Consider the following 22605-nt stretch of genomic DNA (forward strand, 5'->3'; position numbering starts at 1 on the left):
GGGGAGCAGCTCGCTCGTCCCATCGGCCGACGAGGTCCTCCCAACGCGCTGCCGGCCAGCAAGGACGTACACACGCGTATCTGGCTGCCGTCGAGCGCAGCCGGCCGCCGAGGTCCTCCATGGGTGGCCGCCGTCGGCGAGCTCCTCCTCGCGTAAGCCATCAGCAGTCGATGTCTTGCCCAGCATACGCATCCGGTCGCCATCGAGAACCGCCAGCTACCGAGGTACTCCCGATGGTCTCATTGGGATGTTCGGCCGCCATCGACGAGTTACTCCTCGCGCACGGCATTGGCCGGCGGGGTCCCCTCACACGCAGCGTGCTGGCCAACGAGGTCCAGTCGTCCAGCCGCGTCGGTCGCTTCTCCAATGCATGGCCTCAACATCCTGGACATTATCAGCGAGCATGCACACATTACTTCATAGCGTTCATGGGGTGTTCTTGCTTGTGAGCATGTTGTTCTTGCTCGTGACCATGGTCAGAGCGATGCGATATGGGGACGAGGAGGGTGCTAGTGACACAAGGATGGGGCCGTTGGGTGCGTGCTGCGCGGCCGGAGCGGCGAGTGCGCGCCGGAGGAGATGAATGCCCTCGTCGGCAGCGCGGGAACTCCGACTCCTTTGTCCACTTCGACGGCAGCCGACGCCGCGTGCAGGAAGGAACTCAACAGCTGGCGGCGCACGCGGGGAGGACCGACAAGCTGCTCCCCGCCCGATGGACGAACGATGGCGCTTGCATGGACCGATTGACGGATGCCACATTGGATGGACGGAGTGGTACGGAATGAAACAATTTGCATCCTCGATGGTATATTCTGAAAGTGTGACGAACTGAGTGGCAAAAGCTGATAGTGCTGCGAATTGAGTGGCATATAGTGAAAATTCTCTCCAAGACCAGAAGAGGGAACTAGCTTTGGTTCGAAAGGGGAGAGAGCACGCGTGGACGCCAAAACCGCTTTCGCTGCTGCTTCTAAAATACGCCTTCGAACTTGGCTTACGCACTTGGGCGATATCTGAATAATGCTGTAATTTTGCTTTCTCTTCAGCTATTCCTCTCGAAATTGTATGCAACTTTTAAGTTGCAAGTTTATAGTTTAAATAAATCAAGTGCAAAATCTTCTTTTCGAATCAGAATGAGAATCTTCTTCCATAACCAGAATGAACATAGTAACACACGCACTAAGAATTTAAAAGAATACTAACTTTCGTGTACAGATTATTGTAACACAATGAGGGGTAAAAAAGCAAGCATTGCCAAAATGCTTTTATTCATATATAGACTTACAAAGATCACAACAAAGGTTCCAATGATAAATATCCATGTTCTCTCCACCCTGGGCTGCTCCTTACATTAAAAGAATGGAGATAGCTATGGACCTCCTTATCCAAATTAAGCGTAGCACATTGACCATAAAATTTAACAACAGTTCCTCCCACCCTACAAGCGACTCAGCAGCAAGCAGCAACCAAATATTACCGAAAATTTGAAGCATTTCACATCTTAGCAGCACGCGCGATCTTGAACCACTCGGTGTGGAAGGAGCCGGGCATGTCGACCCTCTCGTAGGTGTGAGCCCCGAAATAGTCCCTCTGTGCCTGCACCAGGTTGGCAGGGAGCCTGTCCCTCCGGTAGGAGTCGAAGTACGCGAGACTCGCCGACATGCCTGGGGTGCTGACGCCATTGTTGATGGCAAGGCAGACCACCCTGCGCCATGCCGCTTGCCTGTCCATGATCTCCTGAGCGAACTCAGGGTCCACGAGCAGGTTGGCGAGGTCGGAGTTCCTGTCGTAGGCCTTCTTGATGCGGTCCAGGAAGATGGCACGGATGATGCACCCTCCCTTCCAGATCCTCGCTAGCTCACCGAGGTTGAGGCTCCACCCTTTCTCCATGCTCTTGGCCTTGATGATGTTCATGCCCTGAGCGTAGCTGCAGATCTTCGAGGCGTAAAGAGCCTGCCTCACGTCTTCAATCAGCTGTGCCTTGTCCACTGGCAAGTTGCTGGAGAAGTCACCTTGGAAGACCTTGGCAGCCTCAACACGCTCATCCTTCAACCCACTGAGGAACCTGGAATCCAAGGATGCCTCAATTGTAGGAGCAGCCACAGAAAGCTCTGCGGCCTGCTGCACAGTCCACTTCCCAGTTCCCTTCATCCCAGTCTTGTCCAGGACCTTGTCGACCAGGTGGCCTGAACCCTGGTCATCCTTGATGCTAAATATGTCGGCTGTGATCTCAATCAGGAAACTGAGGAGCTCACCCTTGTTCCACTCAGAAAACACCTGCTGCAGCTCACTGTTTGTGAGCTTACCAACTGACTTGAGAACATCATATGCCTCAGAAATCAGTTGCATGTCACCATACTCAATTCCGTTGTGAACCATCTTGACAAAGTTTCCAGATCCACCTTTGCCAATGTATGTGACGCACGGGCCACTATCAGGAACCTGGGCAGCCACCTTGAGAAGAATATCTTCAATGTACTTGTACGCCTCGAATGAGCCACCAGGCATCAAGGACGGGCCATTGCGGGCACCCTCCTCTCCTCCGGAAACACCCATCCCAAGATAGAGGAGGCCACGCTCCTCCATTGCCTTCTCCCTCCTCTCAGTGTTCTCGTACCACTCATTTCCTCCATCAATAATACAGTCACCCTGCTCCAAGTGTGCTGCAAGAGTTGCAATGGTCTGGTCCACTGGTGCACCAGCCTTGACAAGCATGATGACAACACGTGGCTTCTGAATGGAGTTCACAAAGGATGCAGGGTCATGGAACCCGTACACAGGAAGGTTTCCTTCTACCTTGGCACGCTGAACGGTCTCATCAACCTTAGAAGTCGTCCTGTTGTAGACAGAGATAGGGAACCCTTTCTCTGCAATGTTGAGGGCAAGGTTCTGCCCCATGACCGCAAGGCCAGCAAGACCAATTCTAGTGACAGCCATCTCTGCCTGCAGATAGATGCACCAAATGTATCAATACATCATGCGCAGAACAAACTAGTTTGTGCAGATGTTGCTTTTCTTTTAACAATGGAATACAAATGTCAATCCTTTTTATAAAGTAACAGAGTTTCCAATTCAAAAAGGACAGTACATCAGACTATGACATGCAAGTTAAGAGCTATGTACTAAAAATATTTATCGAGTCCAATATAGGGAGTGGGCTCTTTTGTATGGCCTATGGCAATTCATATTTCATACTTGTAGGAGGAGGTAATATATAACGTGAACATTTATAGCATTGAGTGAGGCATCATTCATGTATTATGGAAAAAGGTATATAAATGTATGAAATGAGGATCATAACAGGATCCTGAAAATATGCTCTTTTTTATTTATGAAATCACACATGAGGTCGACACTTGGATGGGGAATCATATGGTCAGTTGTGAGCTACAAACTAGAGATTGCAAAACATTCCACAATTAACAACAGAAGGAACGAGTGGTAGCATTCTTTCTAGTATATATGTTTAGCAGCACAACATATCTAGCATAACTAGTACATGAGCCATGGTAACACATACGTTACAATGGAAGATGTGTACCTAACTACCAATTCAGGTAAAGGAGATAGCAATCAGAAGCAATCTTTCTATTTAACACTTTACACTGAAAATAGGTAATATTGGTAATTGGGAGGCACTATACTTAAAGAAACTAGTGGTAGCAAAGCTTTGGCGCACACACTGTCTATATCTACCCCATTAGCAGTAGTACTCCATGTGCAAACCAATAACCAACTGCATGTTCCCATGGATGTAACTAACCAAGACTGTACCAACCAATTAATCTCAGCCCCCCAAAAATCGTTGATCCAAACGAGCAGGATCAGCAGCAACAAACCACCTAGAACATGCAGCTAAATTCTACCAAGTTGCTGCATGCTGTCGAAGAAACAAATTCTAAAGTTGTAAACCCCACGGAACAGTAACAAGGAAACAATCTCTCAGCCACTAAAAGACGCTGCCAATCCAATTCATCCAGACATCACACCGCCAGGACGATTCCTGGTTCGCCTCCACCCAATCCCTCCCTCTCTCCCTCCCTCCCCCATAAACAGGAACTAAAAAATCGAGCAGAAACTAGACAGCTCGCGCTGCGCGGGGGGCGGATGGATGATCCTACCAAGCGACGACGCGATGCGGCGCGACGGATCAAATCAAAATCGCAGCGCGGGAGAGGGGAGATCGGAGCTCACCTGCGTAAGATGAGATCTGGGTAACTGACGAAATCGCGGAAAGGCGTGCAGCGAGTCGACCACCTACCGCACCGCCTGCTTAAATAGCCCACCAAATATCCCCCTTGCCTTTCACACCTGCCGCGATCAGGGCGTCTCTCTGACGGGTGGGACCGGACCGCCTCGCAGAGATAGCCGCCGCAGCGGCGGTAGGCGGGTCAAAATTGCTGCCTGACTTGTGGGCCTGGGTCTCCACGGGCGTGGTGGGCCCCACGTGCCATATGGAGTTGGAGTTGGTGGCAAACTGGCAATCAGAACGTGGACCGGACCAACGGCGGCTCGGCCCAGTTGCAGGCCAGGGCATCTTCTCCATTTCGCATCTGTTTGTTGGTGACGTCACCACCACCTCATTCTTCACATGAGTTTCCTCGAATTTAAGATTACAGATTTTTTAAATTTTTTTGCGAGGATTTTAGATTAGTTTATCGTTTTGGGGAACAGAGCTTTTAACCGCAAATCCCGCATGTGATACTAACTGAAAGAGACTTCCATGTGTTATATGATGCTATATACGTACTCCGTATTTGCTATTCATATTATTACTTCTCTCTATTCGCAAACATGACCTTTTCTATATTGGTCATGTTCGGCATAGCTAGTTGAGAATCTCTACACGAAACGGAACAAGTTATTAGCACATGATTTAAAATACTTAAAATTTGATTGACTAATATATTTTTTAAACAGCTTTCATATAGATTTTTTTTCCAGAACACACATCATTTAGTGCCAAACTAAACCTAAGGATATGATATGTTTGGGATAACTTAATATTATATAAGCAGCTAGTTGGTAGTCAACTTCTGATAATTTAGAAAAGCTTGGTTCCTCAGTTTATGTCTTTTAATTCATTTTCTTTATCTTACAACTATAGCTTCTCATAATATAAAAAAAAGTTGAACTGTTTGGAGGAACTTTTGATTATAGGACAAGCTGTAACTGTCAGAAGCTTCCCAAGATTTTTGTGTTTATATAATGAATAATGGTTAGGGGTGAGATGAAAAACAAATTATTGAAATAAAAAATGATTGATGGATCAAGTAGTACTCTATGAATACTTATATTGGTGGATAAAAATTTAAACGCTTGAAATGTTTACATTTGTGGTTAGAGGGAGTACATGATACTAAAATGTCCTTGCATTCTTCAAACCAAACAATGTGATGCTTTTGTTTCAACTTTAGTTTGCTGCAAATACTCTATCAACTTACTTTTATATTGAAAATTGCAGTTTAATTTAATACTACAAATTACTTTTTTTTCTTAAACGCCACCGATCAAGATCAATGTTTTTCATCTTAAATTGATATGGCAAAAGCACTTCCATCCACACTCCTGTACTCCCTTATTCCCATAAAAAACCAACTTCTAGCAATGAACCTGGACCATTGTCAAAAGTTGGTTTTTTTAGGAGTATTCACCAATGCATAAGTGTAGTGTGTGCACGTAGCTGTCTTTCATATATAATAATAAAAAAATACTCATAAAGAAAATAAATAGCAAGTCCTTAATTATTCTAACTGTACATATATTAATTATTGTTACATACCAATGCACTCCTTAGTCCTTGAATATGCAGCACACATGGTTCACTCCATTCTTCATGTTCCCTTGTGTGATTAGCAATGTGTTTGCCCTCTAACCTAACAAAAAAGAAGTATTGAAAACTAACCAAGTTTCATTTGTTAAAGCTGCAGGTGGAGACAGGACAAAACGATCCCCTTGGTAGCTTGGCAATACAAAGCTGTCACACTACTGTCTCCTCTTGCAAATGCCATGCTTAGGACGGCATTTTCCTCGTTGCTCAGTGCTCACTGCACAAATGATGGCGTTCTACTTCTACATCGTCAACTTGGGCGCAATTCCATACAAATTTTCAGCAACCACATGTCTCTATCGTTATAGTCTTTCCATCCATAAGACGCTTGCTTACCTGCATTATTGCTTGGCCAACAGAATGGCCAGTATATTCAGAGCAAGAGCCAAGAGGAGGACCTTCATTTCACTCGCAGTAAAACTTTAGATTTTCACACAGATCGACTTCAAATGCAAGCTGCAAAAAGGACACACTACCTTGAATCCTCTGACATTATTGTCACTGGAGAGAGAGAGAGAGGGAAAGGTAATGAGAAAAATTTAGGCAGTGTCCTTTTTGTTCTGCAGTACTGTTGCTGTTGCCGTTTTACTGTCTGCACATGACTGTTACTATTACTACCCCCTGCTTTTAATTTCTACTGTCACATTGAATCTCCATTTGGCCATGTTATTTTCTTTTCTTATCTTGGATTTTGTTTTTTCGCTGAAGTTCTTCCCAAGCTTTGTGTTTAGTATAAATTCTTATATAATTTTTTAAAGCAACTTTTGAACCTTGTAGTTGTCATAATTCTTTTGTATCTATCCTCGAACAGTTATCATAAATCACATTATCTATCAAACAGTACCTCTCTGCCAGGACAGAGGAATGCAAAACAAAAAGTTGAGCGTAAGGCCCATCCTCCAAAATGGCAAACTTTGCGACCACTCTCTCTCTACAAAAAATGCTAGAATGATAAAAGTTTAGGATGATCTAAACACCAATTAGTACTTTTGAAATGCCAAAACTTTTACCACTAAAACTTTTGCTATCTGCCATTTGCTATTCAAAATGGATATAACCATGTCCTAAAAGTGTCATTTTTGCAAGCAAGGAAAAAGAAAGCAATGGAGTACTGTAACACCCTGAAAATTCGACCGACAAAAAAAAATCTAAACTCTAAAAATACGGATTTTCAAAAAACTTTTTTTTAATCAATTGCATCATGCCGATCTTATTCTCCTATTTTTGGATTTGATCTCGAAGTTTATTAATCGTGAGTAAAGAATAGTTAATTAGGAATAAACCTTAAAAATAAATTGGTAAAATAAATATAAATTAAAATAAAGATTAGGTATGGATAGAAATGAGTAAAATATTATTACGACCATATTTATATCCATCAAATTTAAAGAGCAATGGAATGAGAATTAACTCTAATTAAATTCAAGTAAATTATAATAATAATATATAAAACATGGAATAAATTAATCTAGAATGAATCCATGGATTGGAATAGCACAAATATTGAGTATACTTCATTTATGCAAAATTTGGGAATTAAAGAATCAAATTTAAATAATAAATGGGCCAAAATCGGGTTAATTAGAAAACGGCACTGTTCATTGCACCTAAAGTGTTCGACGAGGTCCCCTAGCCCTAACCCTCCCCCGCTGCCGCGCCAACGCCGCCCCGAGAGCTGTGCCGCCCCTGCCGCGCCGCGCCAACGTCGCCGCGCCGTCGCCATCGCCGCCCGTCCATCGCGTCGCCGCTGTCGCGCCGCGCGCCGTCGCCATCGCCGCGGGTCGCCATCGTCCCGCGCCTCGTGCCGCCGCCGTCGCGTCGCCGCTGCCGCCCGTCGCGTCATCCCGAGAACCGTGCCGCCGCCTCGCGCCCCGCGCCCGTGCCGTCACGCGTCGCTCGCCGCCATCCCGTCGCGCCGTCCCATCGCCGCTGCTGCCGCCCGCCGTCACGTCGTCGCTGCCGAGCCGTCGCCGTCGCTGCTCCGCGCCCCGCGCCGCGCCACGCGCCGTCCCGTCGCCACGCGCCGCCGCCACCGCTGTCACATCGCGAGTCGCCACAGCCGTCGTGTCACCTCGCGCCGCGCGCCCCCACCTCGCGCCCCGCGCCGCCGTCGCGTCTCCCCTCTCCCCCCCTTATCTCTTCCCCTCTCCTATATAAACCCCACTATTCCCCCTCTTTCCCTCCATCCTCACCTCCTCTCCTCTACCCACTCCACCACGCCGTCGCCTCCACGCCGCCACGCCGTCGCATAGAGCCGCCACACCGCCGCCATGAAGCCGCCGCGCCGCGCCGCGCCTTGGCCGTGCCGCGTTCCCCGCCGCCGTCGCAGCCGCCGTGCGCCGCCGCCGTTGCCGTTGCCGCCGGTAAGCCGTGCCGCCGCCGCCTCTTTCCTTTTTCCTCAGCCGGTCTCGGTAGGCAGGACGAGAGAGAGAGAGGGAGACGAAGCCGAAAGAGAAGAGAGGAAGAGAAGGAAAAGAAAGAAGGAGCCGGGAGGAGGAAGAAGAAAAGAAAAGAGAGAGAGGGAGAGAAAAGAAAGAAAAGAAAAGAAAAGAAGAAAAGAAAAGAGAGAGAGGGGGAAAAGAAAAGGGAAAAATTTAGGGGGAAATTTAAAAATATTTACAAATATTAGAATTTAATTATAGGATTAATGAAAATATAGTTAGATGAAATCTTACTAATTAAATACCTAAAATACTAGCATTTAAATATAGGATTGATGAAAATATAATTGGATGAATTCCTATAGATTATAAATTATTTTTAGTACTCTCCATAAGAAATCAATTCGCGGTATTAATTTAGATGTAATTAATAATTAAACAAATGTATGAATTCTCGTAAATTATTATGGATTATTTCTGGGTAATCTCTATAAGTAATCGATTAACGGTAGCGATTCGGATTTAATTACTAGGGTGTTACCCGTGTATTATATTTAATCATTTAGTCATAGGCTAAATTAAATCGTATAATATTTCTAGGATTCCGTCCGATATTTAGCTCGCGATAGAAATTTCTAACCTATTATATGGATATAATGCTCGGTTAGATTAAATTAAAAACTTATGACAACAAAATATTTATACCCGCAAAATAGTTTGGATCGAAATTGGGTTTGCCTTAGTTCGCGAAAAAGAAAGTTAATATAAAAGAATTGACTTACGCGTTCGACTTCCACTTGGATTTATTTGGATTTTACTTGAATTCTAACCGAATTCAAAATCGATTCTTCGCACGTACTTGTAGAGCCCGAGGGAGTTGCGGATCCAAGCGAGGACCAAGACCCGCAAGACCTTGAGCAAGGCAAGTCATCACTATTCTTTGAACATGTTGATCCCAATTGCGAAATTATTTTGTTTACAAATAAAATTGCATGCAATGATGAACATCCTACTTGTGATTATGCCATGCCTTGATTATTGTTTGCCCTTATTCCTTCGTAACCATGTTTACGTATGAGTCCCTAGTCAATTATGACAATTGCTTAGAAATGCTATTCTAGAATTATGCATACTCATATTTATCAAATGCTATATGCCTGGGCAATTACCTTTGGGAAGGTAATTGAGATGCGGCATGTGGAGACATGAGCGCCACATTGCCATGATATTGATGACATGATTTGTGAAAGGAAAAATAAAACTAAACAACTATTTTCGACTGGGGCGGACGGAGGATTTGGGTGGTATCTGGAAAAGGCTAGTACCGTCCCCGGTCAATTAAGGACCGAGCCATGAAGTTAAGCATGAAATGACCCCCCGTACAACCGTACTTCTCGAATGGGTACAGACCTAGCGGATTAGATAGCCGAGCGGAGGCAGTATCCCTGCATAGATGGTTCACCCCTGAGTGAGGCAGGTGCGCTACGATGGGACAGCCGTTGAGGTAGGGCCGAGAGGCGTGCCCTACATCGGTGTCGCCATTGGTAGGACTGCCATGAGTGTGTGAGAGAGAGAACTTAACTTGAACTATAATTTAATATGCGTGTGAGACTTCTCTTTCCCGGGAGCGCCAGAACTCCTCTCACTGCTAGAAACATGAACACCTAGAGTGCATGAGGATTTAAGTTCATGGAGCGGGTACTGCCAATGCGAGGTTATCGAAAAGCTTTGCCGTGACGCGTCTCATGTGTTGGGACGAGGCTCATGTGTTGGGCAGTTGCGGAGTGCGGGTAAAGTGTACATCCACTGCAGTGTGAGTAAACCAAATCTATTCGAATAGCCGTGCTCGCGGTTATTGAGCACCGGGACATGTATTACACTTGGCTAGACTCTAAATTCTTAACCTGTGTGGGATGGGATATTGCATGATGATTTTTATGCTGATGGAGCCACTTCCTAAGAGGAAGAAGGTGGACGTCCTCAGAAAACCATGACGACTCAATGGCGGGAAGCTATCCTTGGGATCACAATGGATGGTGGACAGAACCGTCATTGTTTAATATGAACACTGGTACTAAAATTTGATTAGTCTGTGCTAGGTCTTAGGCTTGCGAAAAGAATTACAAAACCGGCTTTGCGCAAAGGAACCATAGCTATCCTTTGAATACCCCTATCATGTGCATTTCTTGCTGTGGTGGCTTGCTGAGTACGGTTGGTACTCACCCTTGCAATTATAAAATTAATCAGAAGCGGGAGATGAAGCTTCGGAGGATCCCTATGCCTACTACCAGGAGGGAGAAGAAGACGATGGCGCTCAGTAGGTCTTAGTTACGGTCGTTGCCTGTGGCAATGGCATGCCGCTGCCTGAATTCCGCTGCCTCATCTATTTCTGCTTTTGGATGTATTCCGGACCGCTCGGTTCGATGATTTAAGAGAATGCCTGCGGGCTTATGATGTAATAATTAGCACTAGACTCTCGTGTATGTGTTTTTGGTATTTCAGCTATGAACTCGTGTGTACCAGACTACTTGATCCAGGGAAATGGTACTGTTTACACGAATGATTCCTGTTATAGAAACGGGGGTCCACAAGTACAAAGCGCAAAAATATATTTGGCTTTTGCAGATACGCCATGGAGTGCTCACTGCTGAAGATTCACTTGACCCACACAGCACACACACACATACTGACAATGATGAGTTGATGACACACTGATGAAGGAGCAAAGCAGCATAGAATCCATCAAGTTTCAGAGGGCTTTCAGTTCTCTCTGCTTCCTTTCCAGCTTGAAACATTTCCCATTTCCTTCGTGCAATCCAGATGTGCCTCCATCGAATTGGAGAAAAACAAAAGAACAAATAAAAGAAAAAAAGGGGAAAGAATACGGTACAGTTGAGATTTTCTGAAAAGGCTTAGTATATTCAGATTTTCTTTTAACTTACATCTAATTAAATCAAACGATTAACATCAGATCATTGTCTGTAATGTTAGTACGCGTAGCAGTGGTCAAGAATTTTCTTTCCTGATAATGGCGAGGGGGTTAGATATTTGTGAGAATGATAGGATAGGATACGGGTGCAAAGCGAAACCGCTCTAGCAACTGAAAGTCTGAAACGGTCGTCTCCTCGAGTCTGAACTCTCGAGTCTCAACCCTCGTCGTCGTCGTCTCCACCCAATCTCTCCCATTTCCATTTCCATTTCCTCCCAAAAAAACATACAAGACGAAAAAAGGAGGAGAAAAATCGCAACTTTACCATTCGGTCCAAACTGGCGACATCCCTTTCTCCCTCCCTTGTGCAGCATCAAACTCGTTCAAAGGTTAGCCTTTTGGGGGTTTCTCTCGTTTGACTGACCCGGGGTGGAGTGGAGACGTGGAGTCGTTGGTGTTTGGTTCAGTATCCTCGCTCTTCTTGGTTGTTGGTGGTGGCTCAAAGATTGGGCTTTGACCCGGCTTTGGCCGTCGTCGACGACGGTGGAGGAGGGATTCCTCAATCCGCGGTGAAAAGATTTTGGGTTTTCAAGTCTTAATTAGGTCGGAGTGAGTTTTGATTGTACTACTCCATGTTTACTCGATTTGGCAGGTGAGGAGGAGGAGGTTAGGTTACCTAGGTTTTTGGAGGGGGAGATGGCCGGAGCGGGAGCCGTGGGGGGGAGCAACTGGGAGGAGATGGTGAGGAGGATGCTCCCACCGGGGACCACCATCCCGGAGGCGCCGGCCAACCTCGACTATTCGATTGCGCTCGAGTACGACGGCCCTCCGGTGTCCTACGAGCTCCCCAGGATCGATCCCGTCGACCTGCCGGCGATTCCCACCGCGCAGCCCGTCTCCGGCCCGCTGGTGCCCGGGAGGAGCAACGGCGTGGTGGCTCCGGTCGTCAGGCCGGTGTTTATGCCGCCGGTGCACCGGAAGCAGGATGCTCACCGTGCCGAGCCACCGCCGGTTGCGGCACAGGGTAGGAGGAGGAGAAGCTCGGAATCGGTTGATTCGGCGCCGCAGAATGAGGGGTTCTCTGATGATGATGACTCATGCTCGGTGTCGCAAGAATCCGCGCACAATTTCCATGGGCAGAGAGGTGGTAGGACAGCTGCTCAGGAGGGAAGAAGAGCTCAGGTTGTCACATTTGGGGTCACTGAGGACAGCAGGTATGAGAGCAAAGAGTTTGATGATGTGTCGGAACAGTACGTGGCGGTGACCAAGAAGGAGAAGAGAGGGAGGACCTGCAGCCGTTGCGGTAAAAGGAAGTGGGAGAGCAAGGAATCATGCATTGTTTGCGACGCGAGGTTTTGCAGCTACTGCGTGCTCAGGGCCATGGGCTCGATGCCAGAAGGGCGCAAGTGCATCACTTGCATTGGCCAGCCAATCGATGAGAGCAAGCGGTCGAAGCTCGGGAAGGGTTCGAGGATACTATCACGTCTGCTCAGCCCGTTGGAAGTAAGGCAAATACTGAAAGCTGAGAAGGAATGCCAAGCAAACCAGCTCCGGCCTGAGCAACTCATCATAAATGGTTTTCCTCTTAATCCAGATGAGATGGCCAGCTTGCTTAGTTGCCAACGGCCTCCTCAAAAGCTCAAGCCTGGAAGATATTGGTACGACAAGGAGTCAGGCTTGTGGGGAAAGGTAAGCCTGTTAGTGTTGGTAGGAGAAGAGCATACCTTCTTATGCAGTCTGAGCTTTTGCTAATGACATTTTGTTCCTGCTGATAGGAAGGAGAAAAGCCAGACAGGGTTGTCAGCACTAACCTAACCTTTAATGGAAAGCTTCAGCCCAATGCCAGTAATGGCAACACTCAGGTTTATATGAATGGAAGGGAAATTACCAAGATTGAACTGAGAGTTCTGAAGGTATCAGTGTTCTATCATTGTACATCTATCTTTGAAAGCGGGTACAATTGCAGAAATATCCATTATGAAACAATATTAATATATATGACACATTTTTTTAAGACTATGTCTAAGTTATATCATAGACACACTTTCTTATAGGCATACAGCCTTTCATAGAATTTCATATGATTGTTCAAACCAAGAAGACAATATTACGGGAGAAACTAGGTGTATACTGTATACCATCCAAATTTTCTTCTTTAGAAATATACCACATACCACAAAAAATAAAGTTTACTTTAATACCGTCCAAACTTCATAACTCTTGTAAATTGACCACTATCATTACCACCTGTTGGACCTCCTAATAGCTATTGAACTAGATGGCTGATCTGGTGTGGCTTGGCTTTGGGTAAGAAGGATTGGCCTCTGTCTAGTGCCTCACTTTCCTTCTGCGGTTCTGTCTACTGTCCTGGTTTGGAAGAAGTCAAACCAAGCCAGATCAGCCATCTAGTTGAGTCTCTCTTAGGAGATTGGACGTGAGGTAACGGGAATAGTAGTTGATGAGATTTGTGAAGTTTGGATGGTCTTAAAGTGAACCCAGCAATTTTGGTGTTATCTATCTTAAGAGGAAAGACTTGAGTGGTATACCCAATGTTGTATTCTATTAACTGCAAAACACATGAAGATGAATGTAGCATGTAGTCTGACTATTATTTCACCAGATTAAGAAAGAGTGTAAGGACTATGTGCGTGGTTTTTAGGAAACGAATAAGGCGATTTTTTTGCTGGTACTATAACTGTGCTATCACTATCACTGAATTTGCCTCAATATCTGAATCATTCTTGTAGATTGCACAAGTTCAGTGCCCCCGTGACACTCACTTTTGGGTTTACCATGATGGTGGCTATGAGGAAGAAGGCCAAAACAATATCAAAGGGAAGATATGGGAATCGGTATGTATCTTGCTCAAAGGAGTTCTAACCACTTTGGCAATCATGGATTAGCTCACTTTTATAATCGTGTTCTATTTTCCTTCTTTTCCTCTGCTGCCCCTCTCCCCGTACATAATCCAGTGCATTCTCCCTTCCCTCTTTGTAATTTATCTTATTTTTAATATTTAATGCAGTAGGAGCCTCTCCTACTGTTTCACGTAAAGAAAAAGGAGTTCTAACCCATTCATTGTACTTCCTAAAACTACTGCATGTCTTGTTGTTTTCTTAACATGATTTTGCATGTCCTTATTTGCAGCCTGTGACACGTTTTGCATGTGCCTTGTTTTCACTACCGGTTCCTCCAGCAAACTCTGACGAACCAAATGACGAAGCTCCTTATTCAGCAAGAACTGTTCCTGATTACTTAGATCAGAAAAGAATCCAAAAGCTTCTTATTCTTGGATCGCCTGGAGCTGGTACAAGCACCATATTCAAGCAGGTACGACCAAATTTGACATTTAAAACTGCAGTAAACTTTTACTTTGTTATACATTTCTTAGGGTGGACTCTACCTTTACCTACTGGCCCTGTATGATATACAGCTTGAATTTGATTTATAGTCTCCGTTTAGTGACATAGAAACCTTCTTGCCGTTTGGAAGCACAGGACTGCAGGTTAACTGTTATAGGTGACAATCACATATGCAACGTGACATGACATTCTGCAAACTATCACTGATCAATTTTCATGTGTAGTTTAGTTATCTCTGGTGTGTTTCTTTTCCAATAAATGCCTGCAAATTTTTATGGAGCACCACACAAGTTATTCATTCTGATATGTGGATGCACAGTTTCCAGTGGACAATTGAGGAGTCAGCCCTATTATTTATCTTGTATACATTTGCATGATTTTTTTTTTCTCAAAACAGGCAAAGTTATTATACGACACTAGGTTTACCCAAGAAGAACTTGATAGTATCAAACTTATGATCCAAAGCAATATGTTCAAGTACCTTGGGATCCTTCTTGAGGGCCGTGAGCGTTTTGAGGAAGAGGCTTTGGCTGGATCGAATAACCCAAGCTCAGAGGATGAGAATACGCAGCATGGTAGAACCACAGCTAACACATATTCTTCACTTCTATTTATCAGGGCTATATGCAATATCTTTAAGTTTTTCTTATTGATGCAGATGGAAATAAATCGAATGGTTCAGATTCTTGCATATACTCGATAAATGCAAAGCTGAAGAAGTTCTCGGATTGGCTTTTGGATATAATAGCAATGGGAGACCTCGATGCATTCTTCCCTGCAGCTACGCGTGAATATGCTCCAATTGTTGAGGAAATGTGGAAGGATCCTGCCATACAAGCAACATATAAAAGAAAAGACGAATTGCATTTTCTCCCTGATGTTGCCGAATATTTCTTGAGCAGGGTATTTAACTCAGCTTATATATTAAACAAAGAGTGAATTTATCATTGAAAACATGCATTATTATTCACAACCTGCCTTTGTGCATTGTGCTACACCAGTACCTATTATGGTTATAACTTTATAAGTGTCAGTGAATCCCTCTAGATTCCTATATCATATCTGTTCCTAAAAATTCTACAACAGCTTGAACCACTAATCATTTGCCTTACTCTGGCACCAAGCATAACATAATGTGCCCCTGCACTTACTTTTTTTTTTGTGTACACTATAGGTGTTTGAATCCTTCATTGACTTGTCTTTTTATGACATCCTTGCAGGCCATTGAAGTATCAAGTAATGAGTATGAACCTTCAGAGAAAGATATAATATATGCTGAAGGAGTAACACAAGGGAATGGATTAGCCTTCATTGAGTTTACTCTGGATGACCGTAGCCCTATGTCAGAAATGTACACTGACAATCATGAGCCTCACTCTCAGACACTAAACAAGTAAACTCTTTCTTCATGACTCATGCCTGAAGGGCATATAAATCCTTTAATAGCACACATCTCTACATATCCATATACCCTAAACAGTGCCTTTTATTTTCCTTTTCCATCCGTCATTTTTTTTGTTACTAGCTCTCTATAAATAAAATAGCCTTAGATATTAAATTGTTGGCAATGTATCTTTCGATTGTGGTAAAATGCATTTCTACTGGTCAGTGAAATAGGTAGGCTACCTGCTCTTTGCTTGGGGTGATTATTTATTTGCCCTGCGAAGCAAGTACCGGAAAGCTATTGTCTCATCAGCTTTTATTCCTTTTCAGATATCAGCTGATTAGAGTAAGTGCCAAGGGAATGAATGAGGGATGCAAGTGGGTGGAAATGTTTGAGGATGTCAGCATGGTAATATTCTCGGTAGCACTCAGTGACTATGACCAGCTGGGGGCCCCTTCAAGTGGTGGCAACAGGCCCCTTGTGAATAAGATGATCCAAAGCAGGGACTTGTTTGAGGCTACAATCAGGTACTATTGGCATTAGCCAGATAGTTTTGTAACTTTAACAGTTCCATAATTGCGCATAATCAGAAAAAAGATATTTAAAGTGACAAGTGATAGATCAAGGGAGGTTGGTCTTGTTCCAATTGAATCTAGTAATAGTTTGGGAGGATTGCATACTTCATATTTGCGAATACCGTATTGCTTGTGTACAAAATGGACAATGTTACAGCTTGTTTCAATTGAATCTAATAGTTTGGGAAGATTGCACATTTCATATTTGCGAATACCATATTGCCTATATATAATGCGAACAATGTTACAGCTTTCCTGAAATTAGTAAAATCTCATTCCAGGACCAAAGTTACTAACCTATACTTGTCCCAGGCAACCATGTTTCCGCGACATGCCATTTGTTCTTGTGCTCAACAAGTTCGACCTCTTCGAGGAGAAAATCGGGCGTGTCCCGCTCTCCACCTGCGAGTGGTTCAGCGACTTCTGCCCTCTCCGGACTCACCACAACAATCAGTCGCTGGCTCACCAGGCATTCTACTATGTCGCGATGAAGTTCAAGGAGTTGTACGCCGCCTGCACGGATCGCAAGCTGTTCGTGTGGCAGGCGCGAGCCCGCGACAGGCTGACCGTCGACGAGGCCTTCAAGTTCATCAGGGAGGTGCTCAAATGGGAGGATGAGAAGGATGGGGGTGGCTACTACCCAGATGAGTCCTTCTACAGCACCACAGAGCTCAGCTCCTCACGTCTGATCAGACAAGAATGATGCACATTTTGCCCAGAAAGAAACTGGAGATTGTTGCTCTTCTTTTTTCAGTAGTATTTTTTTCCCCTGGGTGATTTGCAACCGATTTCGTTCTGTGCAGGCAGAGATCTCGTTACTGATTGTATTGTATAGTAGTATTGCTGTATTAGTTTGTCAGATGGAGATGATGATTATTGTGTGTTCTTTATAGATCATTAATTAATACACTTTCATACTAATTTGCCAGTCAAATATAGTGGAGGACGAGAAATGGTTAGCTTGTAAAATCATTATCATGCGTGTTTTGTGACTTGTGTAAGTTGTGTTGTGTGAGCTTATAAAATCATTTCCTGGAGTTCTGGACACAACCGGGGGGTCGGTGTTTAATTCTCCGACCCCCAATGTTGTGGATAAATATTGTTCTTTGGTCATTTTACCAGTTATTAATTACTGCAAAAAAAAAAATCTATAAGATTCAAAGGTTTTTCTTCAGTTAATGGATGATGATTACCATGAACACATTTCTCCCGAGCTATTAAATGGTATAAGTTTTGCAAAAACCTTGATGAGCATTTCTTAGAAAACATTTTCAATCGACTTTTTAACTTTAAAATATTTAACTCATTCGTTTGTGCCCTTGAAAAATTGTCAAACTCATTACCCCTAAACACTTTACAACACGCCCTAAGATGAAATAATAAATCTGTTCTTCTGGCCATTGGTCTGACATGTGGGCCCCACTGTTAGTTACCCAAAGCCAAGATAAAAAGGAAAAAAAAAACTAATAATCTAACCTTATCTCCTCTCACCTTCCCGCGCTCCTCACACTCCAATGGCGGCGGCGATCGCCGGCGCCGCCGCATCCACCGCCGCATCCATCACCTGCTCCTCCTCCTCCTACGAAGACGACGGAGCCGCCACCTCATGGTCGCTCTCATCCGGCACGTCGTCGTCCTCCTCCTCCTCCCAGCGCCAGCGCCCGTACCGGCGCCTCCTCCACGACGAGGCGCAGCGCCTCCGCCGCGAGCGCCGGGGGCAAGGGAGCGGCGCGCACACGCCCCGGTGGGTCCGCCGCACCCCGGACCAGATGGCCCGCTACGTCGAGGACGACCGCGCCGGCCACGTGTACGGCCGCCACGTGGTCGCCGCCGTCCGCGCGGCGCGCGCCACGGCGTCCTGCTCCAGCCCCTCCTCCGCCGACATGCGCGAGGCCATGGCGTCGTTCGTCGCGAAGCTCACCTTCCGCGAGATGTGCTTCGTGCTCCACGAGCTCCGCGGCTGGCGCCAGGCCCGCGATTTCTTCGCCTGGATGAAGCTTCAGGTAAGCAAAGAGACTGAATCTTTTCCTCTTTTTTTTTTTCTGAATTCCTAACGATTTCACCTCGATTTCTGAGCTGATCACCATGAATTTGTTTCTTGATCCGTCCAGCTGTGCTACGAACCGACCGTTGTCGCCTACACAATCCTTCTCAGATTGTACGGCCAGGTTGGGAAGATCAAGCTCGCCGAGGAGACATTTCTTGAGATGCTTCAGGCCGGCTGCGAGCCTGACGCAGTGGCATGTGGAACCCTCCTGTGCGCGTACGCAAGATGGGGGAAGCTCAACGACATGTTGATGTTCTACGCCGCGGTGCGCCGCCGCGACATTGTGCCCTCCATCTCGGTCTTCAATTTCATGGTCTCATCTCTGCAGAAGCAGAAATTACATGGCAAGGTAATCCACCTGTGGGAGCAGATGCTGGAAGCCAATGTTGCCCCAAATCAGTTCACATATACAGTTGTGATCGGGTCATATGCCAAGGAAGGTATGTTGGAGGAGGCCATGGATGCATTTGGTGAGATGAAGCGCTGCAGATTTGTGCCGGAGGAGGCGACATACGGTCTTCTGATCAGCTTGAGTGCCAAGCATGGCAAAGGGGAAGAGGCATTGGGGCTTTATGATGAGATGAAGGTTAAGAGTATTGTCCCAAGCAACTACACATGTGCATCTCTCCTGACACTCTATTACAAGAAGGAGGACTACTCGAAGGCACTTTCACTGTTCTCTGAGATGGAGCAGAATAAGATTGTTCCTGATGAGGTTATCTATGGAATTCTTGTTAGGATATATGGTAAGCTTGGGCTTTATGAGGACGCGCAGCGTATGTTCGAGGAGATTGACAAGGCAGGTCTTTTGAGCGATGAGCAGACTTATGTGGCAATGGCTCAAGTTCATATGAATGTCCAAAACTATGATAGAGCATTGCAAGTTTTGGATGCTATGAGGGCGAGAAATGTAAAGCCATCACAATTCTCCTACAGTGCTCTTCTCCGATGTCATGTGGCAAAGGAAGATGTGGATGCTGCTGAAGATACTTTCAGAGCTCTCTCCAATTATGGCTCGCCCGATGTGTTTTGCTGTAATGATCTTCTCAGGTTATATATGAGGCTTGGCCATCTAGACAAGGCCAGGGCACTCATTCTGAAAATGAGGAAGGAAGCTCTCCAGTTTGATGAGGATCTATGTGTGACTGTGTTGGAAGTTTGTTGCAAAACCAGTATAAATAAGGATACGGATAATTTAACGGAAGTGATTCAGAATGAAGGTAGCTCATCAAAGGTGCTAAATCCAACAGATAGTTCAACACTTAGTATGATGTTGAAATCCTTGTTGGACAAACCTGGGGGCTTGTCCAGTGTGTCCCAATTGATCATGAAATTTGCTAGGGAAGGTGAGGAGGCTAGATGCCGCACATAACATTGTAGTCATGCCTGAACATACTGCTTCTTACTGCTGGCTCTACATGGATTCTTCTGCAGGGAGTACAGATGAGGCCAAATTCCTCTATGAACACCTTACTGAATTGGGAGCCAAGCCTGATGATACTGCAATAGCTACTTTAATTGTACAATATGGCCAGGCCCAGCAGTTGGAACAAGCACAAAAACTGTTTGAGGCAGCATCGACATCGTTTCCAGTAGGAGGATCTGTCTACAATGCAATGGTTGATGCATTGTGCAAATGTGGCAAAACTGAGGAGGCATATCGTCTTTTCATGGAATTGATCGATCAAGGTCATAATGGAGATGCCGTGACAATAAGCATACTTGTCACACACCTGACTAAGCAAGGTGGGTTTTTTTCACGGTTGCTTTCTTCGGCTGCTATATAACTTTTACTGCTCCAGATGAATTTGTGACTGATTGACTGGCTGTTTAGAGGCCAAAAACTATGCATCAATATTGCACTGTAATTTTACCGATATATTTTACTTTACTTCTATTTGCACTGACGTAGTGATGTTACTTCCAGAGAAATTTCAGGAGGCAGAAAACATCATATATCGCTGTTTACACGATGAAGCTGAGCTCGACACTGTTGTATATAATACTTTTATCAAGTCAATGCTTGAATCAGGTCTGGACAATGTCTTTTTATTAGGTAGAGAAGAAAACATTTCAGATCACATGGTGTTATAGCTAACTGTAACAGCTTTAGCTTCCAAGCAGGCAAACTGTACTCAGCTGTCAGCATATATGATCGCATGATATCTTCTGGCATTCCTCGGTCCATGCAGACATTCAATATAATGATAAGGTAGATAATATTCAGAAAAAACAAGCCAGGAAACTGGGCTTTATTTTTCCCTTTGATGTTTTTTTGCTGAGAACGTTATGTCATTAGTTTCAGTTTTTCTCATTCAGTGTTTATGGCCAAGGAGGAAAGCTGGAGAAGGCTGTTGAAATGTTTAGTGCTGCACAGGAACTAGGCTTACCGATTGATGAGAAAACATACACAAACATGCTTAGTTTCTATGGAAAAGCAGGTAATTTAAATTTTCCCTGCATTGTGCACAGATCTAAGGAACTTTGATAAAAGCATCGAAGAGAGAACCTACATTTTAGTTATTTTTTTGCTCTTCATTCTATTCAGTGCTAAATTGTTATTTCTGCAGGGAAGCATCATGAGGCATCCTTACTGTTCAGTAGAATGAAGGAATATGGTATCAGGCCTGGAAAGGTATTCCTTTTTGTTAGTGGCAAAGCAAGAAATGGTATACTTAGCCTTGAGGTTAACCAGAATATGTAATTTGGACCTTAACTTATAATGTGCAGATCAGCTTCAACACCATGATCAATGCCTATGCCACTTCAGGATTGCACAATGAGGCAGAGATTATATTCCAAGAAATGCAGAAAAACAATCATGTACCTGATTCGCACACATATCTTGCTTTGATCAGAGCATACACTGAGGGTAAATGCTACTCCAAAGCTGAGGAAGCCATCCAGATGATGCTGAGAAGCAACATGACTCCTTCATGCACTCATTTCAACCATCTCATTTCCGCCTTTCTGAAGGAAGGTCAGATTGATGAAGCCCAGAGGATGTACAACCAAATGGAGGAGGCAGGCATACCTGCTGACTTGGCATGTTGTCGGACGATGATGAGGATGCATCTGGATCACGGTTACGTCGACGGTGGCATCTTGTTCTTCGAAACGGCATGTCGACTTCTGAAACCGGATAGCTTCATCCTGAGTGCTGCATTTCATCTCTATGAACATTCAGGCAGGGAGTCTGAAGCTGGGGATGTCCTAGATGCCATCAATATGAGTGGTGCCTCTTTCTTGCGTAATCTAAAGGTTGGATCAAAGTTGGAGCAAGTGAGAAATGATACACATGCATCTTGAACAAGCTGTAAGTATCATGTCGGATGAAACCGCTGTTAAAACCGCTCGAGGGAGGCAATATAAACCAGTATTAATAACCGAGGGAAGTTGTATATCTGTCTAGTTTTTTTTTTTTTTTTTGGTTTTGCTATTTTACTTGTGACAGATTTTTGGGCTAGTATCTTTCACTTTTTCATATGTAGGATCTTGCATCAAGATTCGTATTCTTGTATATCGAACTTTTACACTTGATTACAAATGCACCAGAATTAAATTTTAGAACTTTTTTCTCGATTTACGATTTTTTATATGGTTCTATCTTTTTGTTTTTTTTTTTAAAAAACGGACTATATCCATTGGTTGAAAATTCTGTAAGAATCAAATCGAAGCTACAAGTCTTTGCTCAGGAGGGAAAGTTGGACTCGAACATAGTTGGGGAGGTACAATAGACTGTTTATACATATACAGCCCATTTACAGATACAGCCCAAATGGTGGTCCATTGTGAAAAGCGGCCCATTGTTCCCTCAGAAAGCCCACGGAGTTCCTCTGAAATATAAACAGAGGAGCCCATGGTGTTGTAGTGTTGAACAAGTTGTAGCGCGTGAGGGAGAGGTCGATGCAGCACAGCGATTTGGCTCCAGGGATGCGGCTGTCCACGATCACGTTCAGCGATATGACTCATCAACGTGTGATCAACTAAATATTAACCTCAAAGCTTAAAAAAATGGATTGATATGATTTTTTAAAGCAACTTTTTTATAGAAAACTTTTGTAAAAAAGATATGACTCATCAATGTGTGATTAATTAAA

The 22605-nt window shown here is 44.6% G+C and overlaps 3 protein-coding genes across 6 annotated transcripts; 2 read left to right on the forward strand and 1 right to left on the reverse strand.

Moving 5' to 3' along the window:
* Positions 1–1234: 1234 nt before the first annotated feature.
* LOC127776762 (6-phosphogluconate dehydrogenase, decarboxylating 1) lies at positions 1235–4315 on the reverse strand. Of its 2 annotated transcripts, none has more exons than XM_052303297.1 (2): positions 4192–4315; positions 1235–2940 (listed from the first exon to the last, which is right to left on the reverse strand). In XM_052303297.1, the coding sequence occupies exon 2, from the start codon at positions 2932–2934 to the stop codon at positions 1492–1494; it is 1443 nt and encodes a 480-aa protein (XP_052159257.1). In that variant the 5' UTR covers positions 2935–2940; positions 4192–4315; the 3' UTR covers positions 1235–1491. The 2 variants fall into 2 exon arrangements, with proteins under 2 accessions (XP_052159257.1, XP_052159258.1); XM_052303298.1 differs by lacking the exon at positions 4192–4315 and adding an exon at positions 4119–4137.
* Positions 4316–11290: 6975 nt separating this feature from the next.
* Positions 11291–17508, forward strand: LOC127775852 (extra-large guanine nucleotide-binding protein 3-like). 3 transcript variants are annotated; one of them, XM_052302161.1, is made up of 10 exons: positions 11291–11526; positions 11790–12826; positions 12913–13050; positions 13885–13989; positions 14285–14467; positions 14897–15074; positions 15158–15402; positions 15720–15892; positions 16213–16410; positions 16771–17508. In XM_052302161.1, the coding sequence occupies exons 2-10, from the start codon at positions 11834–11836 to the stop codon at positions 17159–17161; spliced, it is 2604 nt and encodes an 867-aa protein (XP_052158121.1). In that variant the 5' UTR covers positions 11291–11526; positions 11790–11833; the 3' UTR covers positions 17162–17508. The 3 variants fall into 3 exon arrangements, with proteins under 3 accessions (XP_052158121.1, XP_052158122.1, XP_052158120.1); XM_052302162.1 differs by lacking the exon at positions 11291–11526 and adding an exon at positions 11537–11706; XM_052302160.1 differs by lacking the exon at positions 11291–11526 and having other exon boundaries at positions 11537–12826.
* Positions 17509–17930: 422 nt separating this feature from the next.
* Positions 17931–22077, forward strand: LOC127775851 (pentatricopeptide repeat-containing protein At5g27270). Its single transcript, XM_052302159.1, has 8 exons — positions 17931–18461; positions 18570–19851; positions 19940–20251; positions 20433–20537; positions 20630–20717; positions 20825–20946; positions 21076–21140; positions 21236–22077. Exons 1-8 carry the CDS (start codon positions 17973–17975, stop codon positions 21812–21814), a joined length of 3042 nt encoding a protein of 1013 aa, XP_052158119.1. The 5' UTR covers positions 17931–17972; the 3' UTR covers positions 21815–22077.
* Positions 22078–22605: the final 528 nt, after the last annotated feature.

Source organism: Oryza glaberrima, chromosome 6 (assembly GCF_000147395.1).
Source record: "Oryza glaberrima chromosome 6, OglaRS2, whole genome shotgun sequence".
Lineage (NCBI taxonomy): Eukaryota > Viridiplantae > Streptophyta > Magnoliopsida > Poales > Poaceae > Oryza > Oryza glaberrima.

Coding starts and splice junctions, on each gene's coding strand:
- LOC127775851 (XM_052302159.1), top strand. CDS start 17,973: ATGGCGGCGGCGATCGCCGGCGCCGCCGCATCCACCGCCGCATCCATC. Junction 20,947..21,075: donor TAGTTTCTATGGAAAAGCAG/GTAATTTAAATT, acceptor TTATTTCTGCAG/GGAAGCATCATGAGGCATCC. Junction 21,141..21,235: donor ATGGTATCAGGCCTGGAAAG/GTATTCCTTTTT, acceptor TATAATGTGCAG/ATCAGCTTCAACACCATGAT.
- LOC127776762 (XM_052303297.1), bottom strand. CDS start 2,934: ATGGCTGTCACTAGAATTGGTCTTGCTGGCCTTGCGGTCATGGGGCAG.
- LOC127775852 (XM_052302161.1), top strand. CDS start 11,834: ATGGCCGGAGCGGGAGCCGTGGGGGGGAGCAACTGGGAGGAGATGGTG. Junction 14,468..14,896: donor CAAGCACCATATTCAAGCAG/GTACGACCAAAT, acceptor TTCTCAAAACAG/GCAAAGTTATTATACGACAC. Junction 15,403..15,719: donor CCGAATATTTCTTGAGCAGG/GTATTTAACTCA, acceptor ACATCCTTGCAG/GCCATTGAAGTATCAAGTAA.